The sequence below is a fragment of the Dermacentor variabilis genome, chromosome 3 (genome assembly GCF_050947875.1).
Source record: "Dermacentor variabilis isolate Ectoservices chromosome 3, ASM5094787v1, whole genome shotgun sequence".
Classification (NCBI taxonomy): domain Eukaryota; kingdom Metazoa; phylum Arthropoda; class Arachnida; order Ixodida; family Ixodidae; genus Dermacentor; species Dermacentor variabilis.
Window position 1 is genome coordinate 16,721,206 of NC_134570.1, and position 19,052 is coordinate 16,740,257.

At 46.6% G+C, this 19,052-nt stretch overlaps 1 protein-coding gene across 4 annotated transcripts in view; it reads left to right on the forward strand.

Annotated features, from left to right (window-relative positions):
* LOC142575190 (uncharacterized) overlaps positions 1 to 17,743 on the forward strand; it is a 112,531-nt gene extending 94,788 nt beyond the window's left edge. For all 4 annotated transcript variants that reach the window (XM_075684312.1, XM_075684311.1, XM_075684313.1 and 1 more), the window contains 3 exons: positions 5,207 to 5,280; positions 9,456 to 9,545; positions 15,450 to 17,743. In XM_075684312.1, coding sequence (XP_075540427.1) covers positions 5,207 to 5,280; positions 9,456 to 9,545; positions 15,450 to 15,917 — 632 coding nt within the window. In that variant the 3' untranslated portion in view covers positions 15,918 to 17,743. The remainder of the gene's footprint in view (positions 1 to 5,206; positions 5,281 to 9,455; positions 9,546 to 15,449) is intronic.
* Positions 17,744 to 19,052: the final 1,309 nt, after the last annotated feature.

Sequence of the window (19,052 nt, forward strand, 5' to 3'; positions counted from 1 at the left end):
CGTGGACCGACCCCGAAGATAGCGCAATACGGGCCCGACCCGCGGCGTAGGTGAAGCAGGCGTTAAGCACTATACGTGCTCCATACGAGGGCCGATCCCTAAGATAGTGCAATGCCGGGCCGACCCGCGGCGGAGGTGAAACAGGCGTTAAGCCTCTCCATAAATGGGCCGATCCCGAAGATAGTGCAATGCCGGCCCGACCCGCGGCGTAGGTGCAGTTTGCCCATCAAGGGGCCCACATACACAGCTTCGCTGGTCATCCTCCTTCACTGAGTGGATGGGCACTGAGATTTTATTTTTAATTCGAGCAGACTGCCTTGCCGGCATAGTATGTCGGTATATATATGAAAGCGTGGAGGGCCCTACACAGATAAAAATCATGAGCCATTCCACTCTGCGAGGGTGGTTGACCAGCAAAGCCATATAGCACATGAAACGGAGGTGACACTGTTAATTTGAACAAAGGTACGAACTTATTTATTGTATCGATGGGTGGTCATCGCGATGAAAGGTAAGCACACTCATTTATTGTCTTGATCGATGGTCATTATTTCACTCCCAACTGAAATAACATGCTTTCATAATGTCAAATCGATGCACGTACTTACGCCACTGGTTGGTCGGTTGGGCCGGATCGGTGTGGCATCGCAAGGGATATGTCTGCAACACGGAAAGCGTAAACCGCTACATTTTTCTGTACCGACACATCCACATTGAAATCACCGACAACGATAACAGGGGTAGTGCCTATGGGATTCTCACCGGCGCTCTTGGAACAAACGAACAACAACGCAGTAGTGCAAACAATCACGGGGGCATTTATTGCACCTTTCACCACCGCGACCGCATAGCGAGCGAATATGTTCGCCCCATGCTGGACACCAACGCCTGGTCGTTCGCGCGTACGGTAACGCGAACGGTGGCGCGTTCGAACGAACGTGTTCGTCCATTCCGAAATAGGCCTCGCGAGACGGTCTCGCAGAAGCATGGATCGGCGCACGCGCAGAACCTCCGCGCCGCTTGTCGACACTGAGCCAAAGAGGAAGAGCCTTGTCCTTTTTGCGCCCAAGTAATGCCGCCGTTAGGTGGCGTTAAAAGAGCAACACTCGCGCCATCTCTCGTGCTACCCTGCGAGCATACCGACCACCACAGTAAAGCCACACGGAGAAGCCGGATTACAAGAGACGGGAGCTATGCGAGAAAACAACAATCTATCAGGGGACGCGTGAGAGTCGCTCATCCCCACATGTCATCGCAGCTAATTAACTCGAAGTGAATAACCATGAACCTCACGGAACTGTGAGTCATTGCATTTTTTGCTTGCTTACGGGGGTATGAGCCAATAATGATGGCAGTTTTCGACATGATGTTCTGTATGTTGTATGCTTGATTAGAAAGAATTTGGGCACGGTTCGTTTCACTTTTCTGAGTGCTTGTAGCCTCTGGCCTTACGGGGCTATGAGCTATTGCATTTTTTGTTTGCTTACGGGAGCGTGAATGATTACGGGGGTATGAGCCCTTGATGAGGATAGTTTTCGTTCACGGACAACAAAATGCACGGAACTCTAACCATATACAGCTTTACCGTAGAAATGTAGTAGTGGCTCATAGTGCTTATCATCCATGATTTCAAAGGATGTACACAGCAGACACCAAAAGATACTGCTTGAATCCGCAACACAGAATATGCATGCATTGCCTGGGGCCCCTTCACAAAGTGTAATGTCGAGAAGCTGGAGTGCACACAGCTATGAGCAGCTAAATACATCTTAAATGATCATAATATTGCGAAAAAGATTTCCGAAATACCAAGAAAGTTAGGTTGGTCCTCCCTCGTTATCAGACAAATATATTTACGCCTTTCTTTATTTCATAAGGTGTACCGCTATAAAGCTGGAACTTCAATAAAAAAGTGCATCAAAGAGCCGAGTTGAGTGTCTCCCCGCACAGATCACGCACTAAAAGTGCGCGAATATGCCTCGAGTCCGCGCAACAAACACGGCTGGGACAGCCTGCCGCTGATGTCTTTTACACCTTTCTGCCTTTTCTTCTGCCGTCCTCAAGAACTTCCTGATCTAATAGAAGATCTTTCGAATGTTTGTGGTGGGGGGGTGTTAAACTTTATTGAAAGGGGAAAGGGTAAAGGGGGACGTGGGCTAAGGGATTGGGCTCAAGTAAGGCCCTGGGCCTGCTTGGCCTTCTCCCCCCAGTCCACCAGTTCAAGCTGTCGGTCGACGTCTCCGGAACTGAGCCAGGCTGTCCAGTCAGTCTCGCTGCTGACGGTGGGATGAGAAAACGGGAGCGAGGTACACTCCCACATTATGTGTGTGAGTGTTCCTGTTTCTGAACAGAGCCTGCATTGGTCGCTTTCCTTGCCACCTGTGATTTTGTTAATGTACTTTGGGTGTGAGTATGTGTTTGTCTGAAGTCGCCGAAACGCGACCGCTCGCGTTTTATCGAGATGCTTGGCCGGTGGTGGGAGCGCGAGACGCCTCAAGCGATACCTATGGGCTATTTCATGATAAGTCTAGCAGGGTTCCTCGTGTCCCTCCTCCTCATCCACGCCGTCCGCATCCGCGGACGAGGCTCGGCGCGCGAAATCTCGAGCCAAACTGTGAGCCGACGCGTTGCCGGGCACAGCCGCGTGAGCGGGGGTCCACACGAGCGTTTTCAAGCCGCTTAGGGGGCGTCGTGTGAGGACATGGTACGCCTGTTTGCAAATTCTACCACGGACGAAATTGCCGATGGCCTGCTTGCTGTCGCTCATGACGGTATTCGCTTCCGCATGCATGGCCATGGCAATCGCGGTTTCCTCCGCTTCCGCCACTCGGCCAGCCGTGATTGTTGTATGTTCTATCAGTCCTCCGTTGTGATCCGCTACCACCGCGGTCATGATGTCGCCGCGAGGGTGTCTGGCTGCGTCTGTGTAGACCACTCCATCTTGCGAACCGTAGCGTCGCCAAATGGCTTCACTACGGGCCTGCCGACGGCCCTGATGGAGCTCGGGGTCCACGTTGCGGGGTAGAGGTGGGGATAAATATGCCCCTGAACTTTCGCGGAATCGTCATGTACTCTGTAACTTCGGGGATAGCCTCGAGACTGAGCTTCCGGTGGGCTGTGCGGCCAGCCGGGGTTAGCGAGAGACGACGGACTTGGGCTGTGTGGTGAGCGTCTAAGAGCTCCTCGAACGTGTTGTGCATGCCTAAGGCATCTAGCCTTGCGGTGGCCGCGTGGTCCGGAAGGCCCAGGGCTACCTTTGTGCTTCTTCTGATCATTGTGTTTAATTTGGCTAAGTCCGTGGCTGCTAGTTTGACATATGGTGTCGAGTACATGGTTCTGCTGGCTATGTATGCCTGCACAAGTCGAAGCAGATCGCCCTCGCTTATGCCGTGGTGCCGATTAGCCACCCGGCGAATGAGCTGTAGTGTGTAGTTGGTCGCCCTCTGGAGTTTCTTTAACATGAGCCCGCAGCTCAGCGTGTTCTGAAAGTCTAGCCCCAATATTTTGATACTGGGGCGCTCCGGGATGGTAAGTTCTCCGACCTTAAGTTCAAGGAAGCGCTTTCTCCGTGGTAATCCCCTGGGACAGCTACTTCTGCCGGGCTTGATCAGGAGGTATTCGGACTTTTCCGGTGAGCACGAATGTTTGTAGTGTACGGTTTATTAGAATTTTCTATATATCTTGTGATTTCCTTGTTCTCTCGAGTTATCGCAAAGCAGTATAATTAAGTGTTTGTGCTTGTCTGCATTGCTGTCTTTATATGTCTACAGGAATGTGTCACAGTACTGTCCACCCCCCCCCCCGCTATATAATGATACCTTAATGGTACTGTAGATCAGAAAAATAATAAATAAATATATTGGAACGTTCGAGCGGAGTTGGAATAAATAAATATATAAATATATATATAAATAAATAGGCTGCCTAATATCATACGTATAACACGCATCAACTATTATCCCTTATGACAAACATCCATCGGGAAAAAAAGAGCATACTTTGTCGGATCAGTTCGTAGTCTATAAGCAATTCGTGTAACCCTCATTCCTGGACTGAGCCGCAACAGGTGGCGAACCTCAGCTGTAGATGCCGGAGCACTTCGGACAGCTCATGGGATGGGGGCCTTGGAGGAAGGCGTGATGGCCGAAGCATTATTTCTCTATAGTGAAACACTTTTGCCACTCGAGAAATATCATTGGGAAAGCAGAGACACATGGGGAGATTGAGACGTGGTTTTTTTTTTTTTTTTGCGACGGATAAGTGGTTTTGGGGCTAAATGGACAGGGGGAAAGGAGGGTAAGAAGAGAGTGAAGCAATGCTTGGTAATATCGAGGATACATGTATCTTAGATAGTATTTTAGATAACCTTTGGGTATCTTGCATCTGCATCATGATACGTCTGGAAAGACGTGCATCAGTATCTGTATTTCCGATACATGAAAAAATTTATCCTGTACCTTAAGGTACAAAATACCGATATCTCAACATAACCGTACTGTAAACGTTGGCTGAGCTCCGCTTCTCAAGCTGCCACTGCCGCCACTACGCCACCTAATAAAACTAAAGGAGGCGGCATTCTTTCATCTTTCCGCCAGAGCTCTCCAGCGATGAGGTCTGCGCGTCCTTGTGGATGGAACAAAGTGACGCGGTGTTGCATGCGCAGTCTCGACAAAAGCAAGCGCTCCGACGTGTGCGCGAAGCCGACCTTTTGTTTTCTTGATTTTTTTCTGTTTTGTTTTTAGTTGCGTCGGTGCCATGACACTTGCTCGTAACCACCGTAGTTTGCTGCGTACGCCATGCGTGCGGCGTCTTTTGCGCAAATGCTGATGCCGCTGTAGTGTCGTTATCGAAGTTTCTCTTGCGTGGTGCTTTGTTATGAAGTCTTCAGGATGCAAGAATGGAGTTGTCTTGCGTCTAGTCGATTTCATACATTAGCTGCTACATTGTATAGATCTATAATAACAAATTTGCGAATGTACCGAAGTATCTTAAGGTGCCAGTGGAAAGTATCGTATCGGATGCAATAATTGCGGCAGTATCTTGTATCTGTTTCTCAAACACTTGTTGCCCGAGTATGTTGTATCATGACACAATTGCAAAGCATCTTTTCCCAGCCCTCGAGTGAAGTAGGTGCGATTTAACACGTCTTCTGATACAGCACGGCGGAAGTTAAAAACGTCCTTCTGTTCCTTCTCTGTATTCGCAGCTTCCAGAAGCGATGCCGCAGATGGCGATGGCGGAAATGACAATACGCAATGCAACGACAACGACGGCCTCCTGGTACGTTCCCACTGTCACCACCTCGTTTGCGGTCCAAGCGCCGTACTGACAGCGAGCGCACGACGCGCGAATGCGGCTGCAATCCGTACGACAGCATGCATTGCACCGTATTTGAAAGTGCAGGTTTGACTTCCATCCCCTAGATTTATACCTTTACGCCGCTTGGTCCATTCGTCCAACTTATTTATTTATTTATTTATTTATTTGTTTTACCATAAAGTTGTATAATGCATCAGAGAAGGGAGAAGCTGTAATGAGATATACAAGGAAAAAATAAATACAAAATAGCACAGGAGAACAGAACGAGCAAGTTAACAACAATTTCAATTAAATTATTCGCAACTGGAATAATTCGTTGCACATACACAACAAACCAAAGAAAATAATACGTCACATTGGGGACAGATTTGCTTGCAAAAAACGGTACTGCGGTTCAGATTATGGCTGACGAGTGATCCGCGGGAACGATCAATGACTGTAGCGCTAACTAAGGAGGCAAACAGATCCCATTCCAGTCATGGCACGTTTTAGGAAAAAAGGTCTAGGAATACGTAACAGTGCTATCGCGTGGAATGCAACCATTGATCATAAGGTCTTGTAACGAGTCCGGTGTGAGCACAAGGTCGCCACCGAGAAATTACAAGGGATTTGACGCTCGAAAGGAATAAGAAAAAAACTTTATTTTAAGGCCAGCACTAAGACCCAGTAAAGAAGAGCGCTTGCTCCGCTAGGGCCCGTTGTCGATCCGCCGAGCCCGAGTGAACCCAAGCACTCCAGGAAGGAGGGAGAGGGTAAGGGAAATAAGGAGAAGTAACGGCAGGGTTACACGAGTACAGAATATGTTCTGTATCTGCCCTTATCTCCAGACTGTTGGGGCAGTGAGCTGTGCTACGCCATTAGAAGTTGTAGCTCGACATATATATGGCGGTAGCAAAGGCAATGAATGCATTCAAGTCACGTGAACAGAAACAGAGTTTACCTGTCAGTTAAAACCCGTTTTGACAATTCAACGTGCCCGGTTGACAATCAGTAGAACACGCATACATGAAAATTGCGACAACATTGAAAGGCCGAATAAACTAACGTGTTATATAATTGAACAATCAACCTTGATAATCATCAATTTACAGTCTATCTGGTTACAGTTAGCGAAAGAGAGGTCCGAACGAAACAGACGTAAAGTTAACGGGGAAGCAGCGACAGTCCACTCACCACGACGCCACACGAAGAGCGACGCTCGAAGACGGCGGTGTTTATGGGGCAGGGGACAGTTCTATAGGGAGGACGCATGCGGGATTGTCGGCACAGTACCGAGCAGTTACCCCAAAGGAGACTGACTGAGTATAGGTCTGCCTGCTGGCCTCCCTTCTGAGATTTCGTTGGTCGACCGGGCTTCGGAGGGCTTACAGACACACTGCCTCCGGGACCGAGCGTGGTCCGGACGGCACGCACACATTCATGTAAAGTCAAAACAGCAAGCACGTCCGCCACTTCTAAGTTCTACGCGGCAATCATGTTGTAGCCGGGAGAAAAATGGATTAACAAACCACTATTAAGACTTCAGCTGTAGCTGGGATGACTTTGCAGCAAGCAAAAACTTAACACAACAAAACAACAGGCATGTAGAATCACACTTGATACTGCTACGGGTCACTTTAAAGCGAGAAAAAAAATAGCAAACACACAAGGCAACCTTAATGTTTGGTATTTAGCCTTTTAGGGTACAAAAATAACCAGGGAGAGTATAAACGACAAAGACAAAGCGCTATGTAGACAAAACTTACATTCTTGCAAGTTAATGCTTTGGCTGTGCTATGGATGACCTTGCGTCCAAGAGAATAAAATAGAAAAAAAAGACATGCTGACTTTGGCTAGTGTACTGCTGTGTTCGACGTAACACATAAACGACGTAAAGCGAATAGAATCTATAAGGGCGCATTATTATACATGTACGAAAGAAGAATGCAGGCATACCGCCAGTATTGTGACACGCCCCCCCCCCCCTCACCCCATACACACACTTTCTGACCTATTATAGCATAATATTGAAGACACCCACATAAAATTAACCGACGATTACGATAATTTCTAGTGCGCAATTCGAGCGCAGCTCTATATGTGTTTTGATTTTGTGATATATTGGCTGGCGCGGACAATCTCTCTCGTGCGGCACGTTGCAAACTGAGGGAAGAGTGCTCATGCAGCGCTTTGTTTCCATATGTGGTATCGGTGACGTCATCAGTAAACAGACGACGCGCGCTAGTCTGGCGGCATCTGGTAGCCATAGTTGCCGCAGAGCCCGTCTTGCGCGGCACTTCGCTTTTCTTCTCACGCTTTCGCCATACCCTCCTCCTCCGCTTTTCGCCTCCTGGTTCCGCTGCACCCTTCTCCTCTTCTTTGCTCCTCACACTCCCTTCGCTATCGCCGTCTTTCATCACCCCGCTGCGCTCCGCGTTCGCTCTTTCATCCTTCGCTGTGATCGTTCACTCGGTTACGAGGGATGCCGTGCTCGTTCACTTGGTATACCCAGGAACAGGCGCCTAAGAGCGGCGCTCTATCATCGAGCATAGGCCTGCATACATGCAGAAGGATCACCACGTGTACATACTCAAGGCATGCACAAGTAGCACTTAAGCAGTGGTACCTAGCGTAACACAATGTAAACAAAAAAATTTCATGAACGCGCAACACATATGTTGTACTGAGCTTGTCGGCCCCTACAATTCACCTTCTCTGAAAAGAATTCCGCTCCGAAATAAAGTCCGAAAATTTTCCATTTTTGTTCGGCATATAAGTCCATGGGTAGTACGCACACGTCGCTTTGACGTGGTGTATCTTTCGCGGTTTTGTAATGTCGCGTGCGCTATAAGCGAAGTAGGCGCAGCCCGAAAGTATTTTATCATAAGTTGAAAGTATTTTTTAGCATACGCTAAAGAGGATGATTGCGAAAGCCTGCGTGGTCACGAGACATTTATTAAATTAATTTGACATTCTCATTCGACTGCGTTGTTAAAAATTAAATTATGGGGTTTTACGCGCCAAAGCCACTTTCTGATTATGAGGCACGCCGTAGTGGAGGACTCCGGGAATTTCGACCACCTGGGGTTCTTTAACATGCACCTAAATAGACTGCGTTGTTACTTCCTATTACTTGTTTTCTCTTTACTCGCTCTCTTTTTCGGCTGCCAAGGCATAGCCACTGGTTCTGCCTGGTTAATGGCACGTTAGAACGGCCGTTGCAAGATTATGAAGACCATTAGGACACATACGCATTTTCACTGTCACCGAAGAACGCGTCTAAATCAACTAACATTGAGTGTAGTCTATCAAGACTTAAATGACCACTAACAGCACACTCTGGTAAAAATCCCCAGTTAACAGCCGACTCACCTCGGCTTTCTATTTTCACCGTAATTAAGACTGATAGCTATAGTTACTTGCTTGTCGGGTGAGTGTTTCTATGTTTGATAACTTGCTTTTGTTCAATGATTGCTTTTTTTAATGTGTAAGTCACCGGCAAACGACCTCAAGGCTCAGGTAGATGATTAGGATAACTCAAACAGACAGCAATTTTTGTTTTCATTTCTTTGCTGACGGCTTTTTTCCTGGCGTATAAATATTAGTTCTGACTGCCTGACTGTATACACGTTACAGGGATAACACAAAGTTGAAAATACGTCAGGCTACTTGCGTACCTTCTCACGCAGTGTTGACGGCCCCAAATTGATGCGTATACAGCTTAAACCCCAAAATGAAATGGATAAATTACAAAGGATACGAAGCTGCAAAAAGATACCCACACGCGTTTCTCAGAAAAAGTGATTCGCAGTTGAAAAAAAAACGTTTGTCCTGGTCCGGCGTTCAAAACCGGGAACACCGCATTTCCGGGGCGGTCGCTCTACCATACGATACAGATCGTAGCGTGGGAGCGAATTATTCGACAAATCGAAGCGCATGGGCACTAAAAGTGGCAAATAAGTTCTGCGGAAGCCCGCAAGGTAGAGGAAGTTTCGCGAAAGAGGAGAAATTGTCATCCACCCGACTGCAGCGCACGAGGCTTACTACTCGTTACATTCCATGCGCTTCGCGTGGTGGCAGCGCACTGACGTTGTACGGAGTCCCCCTAGGAGTCATTTCTTTTCACTTCCTTATTTGTTCTCTTTCAACAACACTAGGCGGACAGCAACTGCATGGTGATATGCAACGGAAATGTGTCTGCGAACAACCGCAAAGCCGCAGATGGAACGAAGTGCCAGATTTCTGAAGTGAGTACACGTCGTTTTTTTTTTTTTTCATCACTGCTCCACAGCCGCAGCATGCAAAGTGAAGGGAGCACATCGTCGTGCCCCAAACCTGCTGTGTCAAAACGTGGGTGAGAATCTCGTTTTCTTCGCGTGCCATCACATCATACGGTCATGAGTGATCACATTTATCGTCCCTATTAAAGGCAACGTTTCTAATTGTAAAAGCGTAGTGGGCTCTATTTACTTCTATACGCCATGACAACGCACACAGAAAAAAAATCGGTATGCGATGCGCGTAAGGACCCGTCGTCATAAAGCTAGAACGGTTCGCTGTTGACAAAACGTGACAGCTAATGTATTTACACTGGCAAAGGAGAACCGCCAACGAGGAGGAGTTCTCCTTAAAAGAAGGCTTTGTCATTTTGAAGCTGTAGCTGTGCACTTGTATCTTGCGTAATTGGTGCCGCCCAAGACTGACCGTCAACGCTGCGATTACCTCCTTATTAATTAAGCCAATCGCTGTCATACGTGGTGCACGCCCTAATTCCGTCCAATGAGGCAAACGAAGTATCGTGAATACGGCTTCGAGGTTTTATTCACAAAGCTTTTGTTCGTGAGTGCTCTTTGCTATTGGCCTTCGCTGATATGTCCAACGTCGCGATTGGCTGGCAGCTAATGTTACGAACAGTTATAAGAACAGTGCCCGTATTCCATAAAAGCTCTTATGCTAGAATTGTTCGTGAGGTAAAATTCTATCCTATCTTGAAACTGGACATTTTAGTAGCGAATTCGACTGACCAATGACAAAGAGCGCTTACAAATGAAATGATACGAAGATTCGGCCCCATATTTCTCAATATGGACCCTGGGACCGAATTCACAGAGCTTTTGTTTCGTCGGTGCTCTTTGCCATTGGCCGGTCACCTTTGCTAGCACTATGTCCAGCGCCGATTGGCTGTAATTTTTTTTTCTTATTAGGAGTTCTAGCGCAAGAGCTTTTTTGTGAATGCGAACCTTGATTCATAAGGCTGAGCCCACGAGCTCGCAGTTCGTAAGAACTATTTCTCATTGGCCTGTCGCCTTTGTTAATAATGCCTCCGCTATAGGCCAGAGTCTGTCCTTGAAGAACGTGCTAGCATAATAACTGCGTTGTTCATGGTTCTGCAGACTCGAATTCACTTTGAAACAAGTACCAAGGTATATGTAAACTGGCAGTGAAGCTTCCATAGAAGCCCACATGTCAAGTAAATGTCGGCTCGTTGCAACCATCGCCTCCTACGCATCCGGGGGACAAATAACAGCATGCTGTTAGAATTCTTCACAAGAAAAAAATGACAGCCAATCGACGCTGGACATAGTGTTAGCGAAGGTGACCGGCCAATGGCAAAGAGCAGCTACGAAAAGCTTCGTGAATTAGGGCCCAGGGTCCATATTCACAAAACTGAGGCCGAATCTACGTATCTTTTTGTTTGTAAGCGCTCTTTGTCATTGGTCAGTCGAATTCGCTACTAAAATGTCCAAGCAAAAAAACAAGAAAATAAAAAGTGACGTCAGAACCGATAATTGCAGCGAGGTCAAAATCTTATGCTGCTTGGCGCGATGTTTGAATTTCTTTAGCGTCCGGCATGTCGACCGCAACGCCACTAGTTATTTTTCTTTTGAGGGGAGATTGCGACTCGCTTCAGCTGAAGCACCAGCGTGTCATTAAACTATAGGAAAGGAGTATGTCTTAATGTGAACATAATTAGGCTGTTATTGACGACAAATTACTCCAGTAGGTTCCTTAAGAAGCTGAGCGAATATGATGGAAATAAATGACAGTGCCACAGAGGTTTCAAAAGCAACGTCACTTTCATTCTTCTAAGATAATGCAACCGATACAATTTACCAAAGAAAACATGTTTCAATGGATGAAAAGTACTATGGCCAGCACACAGTCGTAATATATAGTAACATACGCGAAACCTTTTCACAGAATCATTCGCGATTCTATGCCACAACATGTACACAGATCCAGCCGTTATCAGACAACATTGCCCCACATTATCATTTAGAAAACATTCGACTTGCTAATTGTGCAGCCCGCGGGACATGCAGAGCCTTTGTTACGGAGAGTGAATGAACACAGGGCGACGTTTCTTCGGGGAGCGTTCCGAATTGATCGTCACGACGAGACATAGCGCGTCGGATGCCGCCCGGCGTGGACTTGCACGATAAAAAAAAAATGGCACTCACACCTTTCGCCAATGAACGCCGTGCGCTAGGCCAGGCAAAATTTGAACTGCAGCGCACGCCAGACCCACTTGAACCACCGTGTTCAAGTGAGCAACGCCATCCAGTAAAACATAACAGCTGGTTTGCACAGTCTTGCCAAGTCTTTCGCCAGAATCACTGGTGGGTAGGGGTCAGAAAAAACGAACTAATAAATTGTGAAATGGAAAAGAAATTTACATTTATTGTTTTAGTAGATCAAAGCTATTTGAAACGGAATAGTTACTCGTATGACAGTATTTTGAGTTAAAATTTTCGAATATTTCTTTTCACATAGGTTTCCTAGTTTCAGTGTTTGTCCACCCCTCACCTAGTCGCGCTTCAATCGTGTACCACTAAATGATGTCTCTGGCGAAACGTTTTGGCACGCTTTTGGTCCTAAGATTCCTGACCTATATACATGGACCTCGCAGGTAGCGCATGGACAGACACGGGCGAATCTTGATCACGGACGCATAAGCGTATGCGACCGGCAAGTCATGAACAGTTCTTAGAACTAGGATTGCAGTTTTAACCTCAGCAACAATCCTTCTAAACAATTAGAAGAGCAGATAACCGAGCAAGCTTGTTTAGAATAAGGGTCGGGGGCAGCTATACACACAGCGCTGACAAAGTTAGCGTCGCGGCACGCACTGTACAGAACCCGCTTGTCTGTTGAAAAAGGCGCGAGGTTGCGTGTTCGACTCGAGATCGTGAGACGGATCAGATGCGGAAACGCTCGAGTGCCACGATTAGGATTCAGGCTAAAAAAGATTCGTCGTGGTGGCTCAGCGGCTATGGCGTCATGCTGCCGAGCACGAGGTCGCGGGTTCGATTGTCGACCAGGGCGGCCTCATTTCTATGGCAGCGAAATGCACATTCGTCGCATGTTAAACAACCCCGTATAAGTGTTAGGAAGGGTACAGGCAGCGATCATACGTTAGTGAGGTGAAGGATTGCTCTCAATTTGAAGACGTAACGAGCGAAATAAGTCTAGAGGAAACAGGCCCACCTGAAAGCGGTCAGAGGAAAAGAAGAGCCTGCATGTATTTAGACAGCGCTTTTACGCTGGAATAGTTGGTAAGGCAGAATGTTAAACAATTCTGTAGCTAGACATATCATTAGCGAAGGCGGCGGGCCAGTGACAAAGAGCACTTATGAACTGAAAGGTTTCGTGAATTCGGCCCTCGATGAGCACAGGCTAGTGCTCGCGAACAAATAAGCGGCTCGATGAAAATGAAGCTAACAGAGATGACGAATTAGATCGTATGGACTAATTTCTGAGGCCGCTAGTGAAGTTGGAGGTAAGACACCAAGACAATACATATAAGTAAGCTCGACCACGTAACGAAAGACCTAATAAAAAATTACAAAGGACGAAAGTATCTAACTCAAAAGATCAGGTGAAATTGGCTGAACTGTAAAGGCTGATAAAAAGAAATCGTAACTACTCTGATTTCAGAAGCAGCAGTTAAAGTGAGAGGAAAGGCGCTAAGGCAACAAATAGGCAGGCTCCAGCTCCCATGTAACAAAGGACTTAATAAAGAAACGACAAAGCATGCAAGTGTCTCTAACTGAAGAGATCTGATAGAATTCCTTGAACTGTCAAAGCTGATAAATGATATTCGAAATATAACGTTTAAAAAATTGGGAAGCAGTAAAAAGTCCCTTCATGAAATCAGTAGGAATGAAACATGAAAAAGCAAGACGTATGCAGTGAAAAATAAGCAGAGTAATGCTATTAGCCATTTCGATTATGTAGTAAAGACAGCAGAAGAATTCTATACTCAATAGTACAGTACCCTAAGCAGCCGCATAACCTTGAGTGGAAGTAACGAACAGGAATACAGAAGTTCCATGCGTATCTAGAAATGAAGTTAGAAGGGCTTTGAAAGATATGCGTGGGGAAAAGCGGCAGGAGAAGATGGAGTAACAGTCGACTTAATCAAAGATGTAGAGGATATTATACTCGAGAAGCTTGCGGCCCTTTATTCGCAATACATCAAGACCTCAATTGTACCAGAGAGCTGGAAGAATGCCAACGTCATGCAAATCCATAAGAAGGCAGACGTTAATGAATTGAAGCATTATAGGCCCATTAGCTTCATTTTAGTAACATGCAAAATATTCATCAAGGTAATTTCCAATAGAATCAGAACATTAATTTCCGTCAAACCAGAAGACAGGATGGCTTCAGGAAGGGATATTCTACAATGTATCTCATCTTTATCATCAATCAGGTAATTGAGAAATCTGCGGAGTACAATCAACCTATTACGAAAATGCATTTGATTCAGAAGAGATACCTGAATTCATGGAGGCATAGCATAGTCAGGGAATACAGAAATTATACGTGAATATCTTGGAAAAGATTAATGAAGGCTCCACAGCTACCTTTATTCTCCACGAGAAGACCAGGAAAACATACCGACCTAGGAAGGGGTCAGGTAATGAGACACAATCTCTCCAATGGTATTTGATGCACGCTTAGAAGTATTCAAGCTGTTATACTGGGAAGGATTAGGAGTGAAGATCGACGGCTAATATCTGGGCAACCTGTGGTCTGCAGATAAAATTATCCTGTTCAGTAACACTGGAGATAATTTGCAACAATTTATTGGTGACGTTAGCCGAGAAAGAGTAACAGTAGGGTTGAATATTAATATGAGCAAGGCAAGAGTAATGTGCAATAACCTGGAAATTTATCGAAGAATATAAATGGGTTAGAACGCATACGGCAGACATTGCTAAATCGTGAGCGGCAGTAAGCTTACCGCTGTCATTGAAAAAAAAAGTGCGCAATCACTCCATTCTACTGGTACTAACATGTGGGGCAGAAACTTCGAGGTTCACAAAGAAGCTTGAGATAAATTTAAGAACTGCGCAACGAGCGATGGCATGAAAAATGTTAGGCGTAACGTTAAGAGACAAGAAGATGGCGGAGTGGACTTGTGAGCAAGATGGAGTATTCGATATTCTAGTGGAGTTTAGGAGGAAAAAAATTCAGCTGGGCAGACCGCATGTAATGCGCAAGGCAAATAACCGGTAGTTTATTATAGTTACCGAATGGGTGCCCAGACAAGGGAAGCGCAGTCGAGAACGGCAGAGTAATAGGTGCTGTGATGAAATTTTCAAATTGGCAGGTTTAAGGTTTGGTTAAAGGTTGTTCATTATTTAGTTTTCTAAGGTTTGGTTATAGCGTGTTCATTATTTTGTTTTTCAATTATTTAGCTTACAAACGTGCCAATAAATGCAGCGATGACACTGCAAGAGGTTTGTCGATTACGTTTTTTAAATCAAAAGTAGGATCGCAAACATGGTAGTCCCTACGCCAAAACTTATTCTCGATATATGAGTAAATATAACTCGTAACTTGACAAATAAGACAAATAAGTTTTTTTTTTTTTTTTGCTGTGGGCCAAGTGGAACATGATAAAATTGCCACGTGTAGACTGCTCATAAATTCGAATGCGACTCAATCCAAAGGCTGTGCCGATCTTATGAGGGCGGCTAATGAACGTCTTTACCAGTCGCACGTGACAAAGTTACGGACAATTGAAAATTACGGCTCTAACTAAATCGGCGGACAAAATAGCTCTCCCCGCTGAACTCGCTCACTGCATGCCCGACACAGACAGTGACATTTACAAATGTAACTATCTTCTGCATTCACAGGAAGACAATCGTGGGACCAAAACGGAGCCACACACAGGGACATCTTACGGGACCTGCCAGAACAACAGTTGTACGCAGCTTGGTGCCAACGGAACCTCAAGTTCGAGCAACAAAACGGGCCCCAGGGTCAATGCCACGGCCAGTGCAGGAAACGCATCCTCTGTTACCCCCAGAAGCTCAAATCTGACTAAAGAAAAGGTCTCCAGTACCAACTCTACGACCACTTCTAATAAAAACGAGTCAACTGCAGCTGCCACCAAGGTCACCGGGACAGCCACGAGCGCCGGCAATGCCACGGCGACACCGTCGACCACCGCTGCCCCGCATAGTACGGGGGGCGCATCAGACGCCATCGCCACCAGCCCGGCCGCCAACGGCTCGAGCCGATCGCGACTCGTCAGCGCCGCCAGTGGCGACGTCCTTGGCGTCGCACTCGCCGTCGGCGCGCTCTTCTTGCGGGCCCCGTAGAAACCAAGCGCGCACGTGGTGCCCTCGGCGACGTGACGTCGTGTGTAGGTGACGGCGCACTTGAAATCAGCGCTCTGCAGGAGTCCGCACATGAACTTTTTTTTTATTCCTTAGCATTATAGGAGTGTAAAAGTGGAAAGAAAGTGTGTGTGTGTGTGTATGAAGTGTGGGAAGCCAGCCAAGTGGTGGAGGTAAAGAGGGGATGGGAGAGCTTATAAGTGTATATTGACTTGCTGCGCCCCTCGAAGAGACAGCACGAGTGTTGCGGAGCTCCTAAACAACTCTTTGCAATGTGTGGTGAACGCGATGCCATTCATGGATCCGGGACCTCAAAGAGGTGCGACGTAATGCTAAAGCACTTCTCTCGCGTTTACCTCTAAATAGAGAGACTTTTTTTTTGCTGTTACGCAAACCCGAAATTCCGCACCACTGCCCCGCCTCCCCCGCTCTCCTTGAGACTCTCTAAGCTTTGACTGTTATGCGAAAACCACGCCACCTAACGCGTACAGCGTGAAATCATTGCGGATATTTAAATTTGCATAAATTCGCCACGACACGTGATCGCGGCCGCTGTGCAATAAATTTGTCCGAAGTGAGGTCCACGGCAGCGTATTTTTATACCGTGCCCGAGTGTCACGCTGTTCTCGCGCGCCGCCATCAAGCTGGTCCGGCGCCCATTCTTCGACGTTAGTGATATAAATGTAGGGCTAAGCCTGATCTTGACAGGCGGTGAAAAAAAAAAAGCCACATGCTCTGAGTTTGTATTTTGAGAACACGCAGGCCTTCAAATTTGTTCTCACTTCTGTAAAAAATTAGAAGCAAAGGAATGTTGACAACAAATCGATCCGAGTAGCAACCAGAGCACTGAAGGGGTAAAATCAGCCTCCAGAATAGAATAGCGTCCGCCACCTTCAGTTCAGGCCTTGCAAGAGTGGAGTATCAGAAAGGCTGGCTCTGACCAAGGCACTTGTTTTCTACGCACCCCCTTCAGAATCTCGGGCAATAAGAATTGCCTAAGCGTTTAAAGTCGGCTAAGCACTTAAGGGCTTCAGTACTATATAGCGGAGATGGGGAAAGAAACGTGCGCGGAAACAAGTCTCCGTCAGCATTATCCTCATGCCGTCGAGTAGTTATCGGGTGAACTTTCAGTTTTCACAGAGACAGGAACCTCACGACGTAAGAGATCGATTTTCTGTGACAACATTGATGGTGTCGTGTATACGCTAAGTCCCGCGAGTATTGGTGCGAATATGGCTGAATGGGAACATTCAGCAATGCAGCTTATCTTCCTTGAAAAAACTTTCCTCGTCGCTCGTGCAAAGTCATCAAGGCAAGGCATTTATAGAACGAGGCATCTTTGAGTTTGAAGACTGACGTGAGCAAGGCACCGATGTCATAAAAAGGTGACACACCGTTCCGTCAAGATTTATGTTGTTCTTCCGCCGCTATTGGTAGGTTCAGGGTACAGCAGTTTGCAGAAACATCATCGTGTCGAGAAGTCATCGAAAACAAAGAATATTCATTGTTGTTGCTTGTTCTTTTCTCTTACAATGTGCCAGTCTCACCAGCCTTCAAGTGTACATTTTTCCATTGCCTGCTATTTCAGTGAAGAACGGCGTCATTAGCGTTAGTGATCGTCAACTGGACATGCTTGGCGCTGCACCCATTGGCACAGAGCTTCTGGCCGGCGTTTTGTGAAGCGCGCGTCCAGCCGGAGAAACGTGTTTCATTCTTGTCGGTGTAAATGAGCACGATATGTTGTAATGTTTTCTTATTTATATGCTACCTGTGCCATGTGCCTGTCAATAAAGTGTGAGCAAAACTTTTTTCAAGTGTCATTGCGTTCCCGCGAAAGCTAATTTCGCAATATTATGAAAAACACGTTTAAACTTGAAACAGCACGCCTACATGAAGGACGGCAAGGACACGTGCATACAAGAGGTCTGGTCCCTCTCGCTGTGCATACGCTCCCGTTATAAGAGCGTTGCAGGAGCCAGTTTTCTTGCTCAAAACACATGACCTCTGCGGCGAGACTGCGCTGATCAGCTCTGACTTGGGCCCCTTTGCGCATAGAGTTTCCTACAAAATTACTAGAGGGAACTCTGGCGCTAGTGTCTACGTGAGCTACAATGGAAGCGGTTGTCCCAGCATGGGAATTATGGGAAGTACATGGATTTGCCTAAACTTCGTCCTTTTTGGCTTCAAACGGCTTTGTGACTTAGTAAACTCGTCATTTTCAACAGTTTATTGCGTAATAAATAATTAAATAAACATCATTAAAATTGCCCGACGGCAGGATTCGAACACAGGGACTCTAGTACAGAAGCCTGATATTGAAATCATTAAGCCACGGATGCATGTATCGACAAGCGAATGAAACGCACTTATGAATTTATCGCGGGCATGCCATTGCTTTGAGACGCTTGGTGCGTTTCGATTTGGGCACATAGACAAGCTCAATCATTGCAATTAATAGCAATTGTGCGCGCTCCCCGGCGTCTTCTACACTTCGAAGAATATAGATTGCGCTGAAATATACGACAATAAGATTTATATAGCGTAATATACAAAGCCACAAGAACGTTTGAATCCACAAGCACGAAGATCAGACAAATCCATGTACTTCCCATCATTCCCATGGTAGGACAACGACTGCAGCGCCAGAGTTCCCTCTAGTAATTTTGTAGGAAACTCTATGCCTTTGCGTGCTGCCCGCACACCGTGGCCACGAGAGAGGGGGGGGGGGGGCAGAGACAGGCCCTCTAATAAACGGGTGAAACACGACTGCGCGTACTTATTAGTGCATCCTATATCGCGCTCTTCTGTCCTAGATGCAAAAGGTCATTTTTAGACTCCCTGATAAGAGGCGCACCACACTTTGCCCCAACGTTTCCGAAGCCTCGAGGTCATCCATGTGAATAAATATGTTTCACCACCATCCCCACAGCGGTAGCAGCAGGCAGAAAGCAGCCCTCGCTCCACTGCCGGGTGATAGGCGACGAAGTGTTCTCCGTCCCTCAGAAGCACGTACGTACATATATTCGGCGCATATACATGTTCTTCGGCACGTATATATACGGAGTGTTTCAGTGAACACTTTCAAAAATTTTTAAAGGTCTGTAGCAGATAGCACAA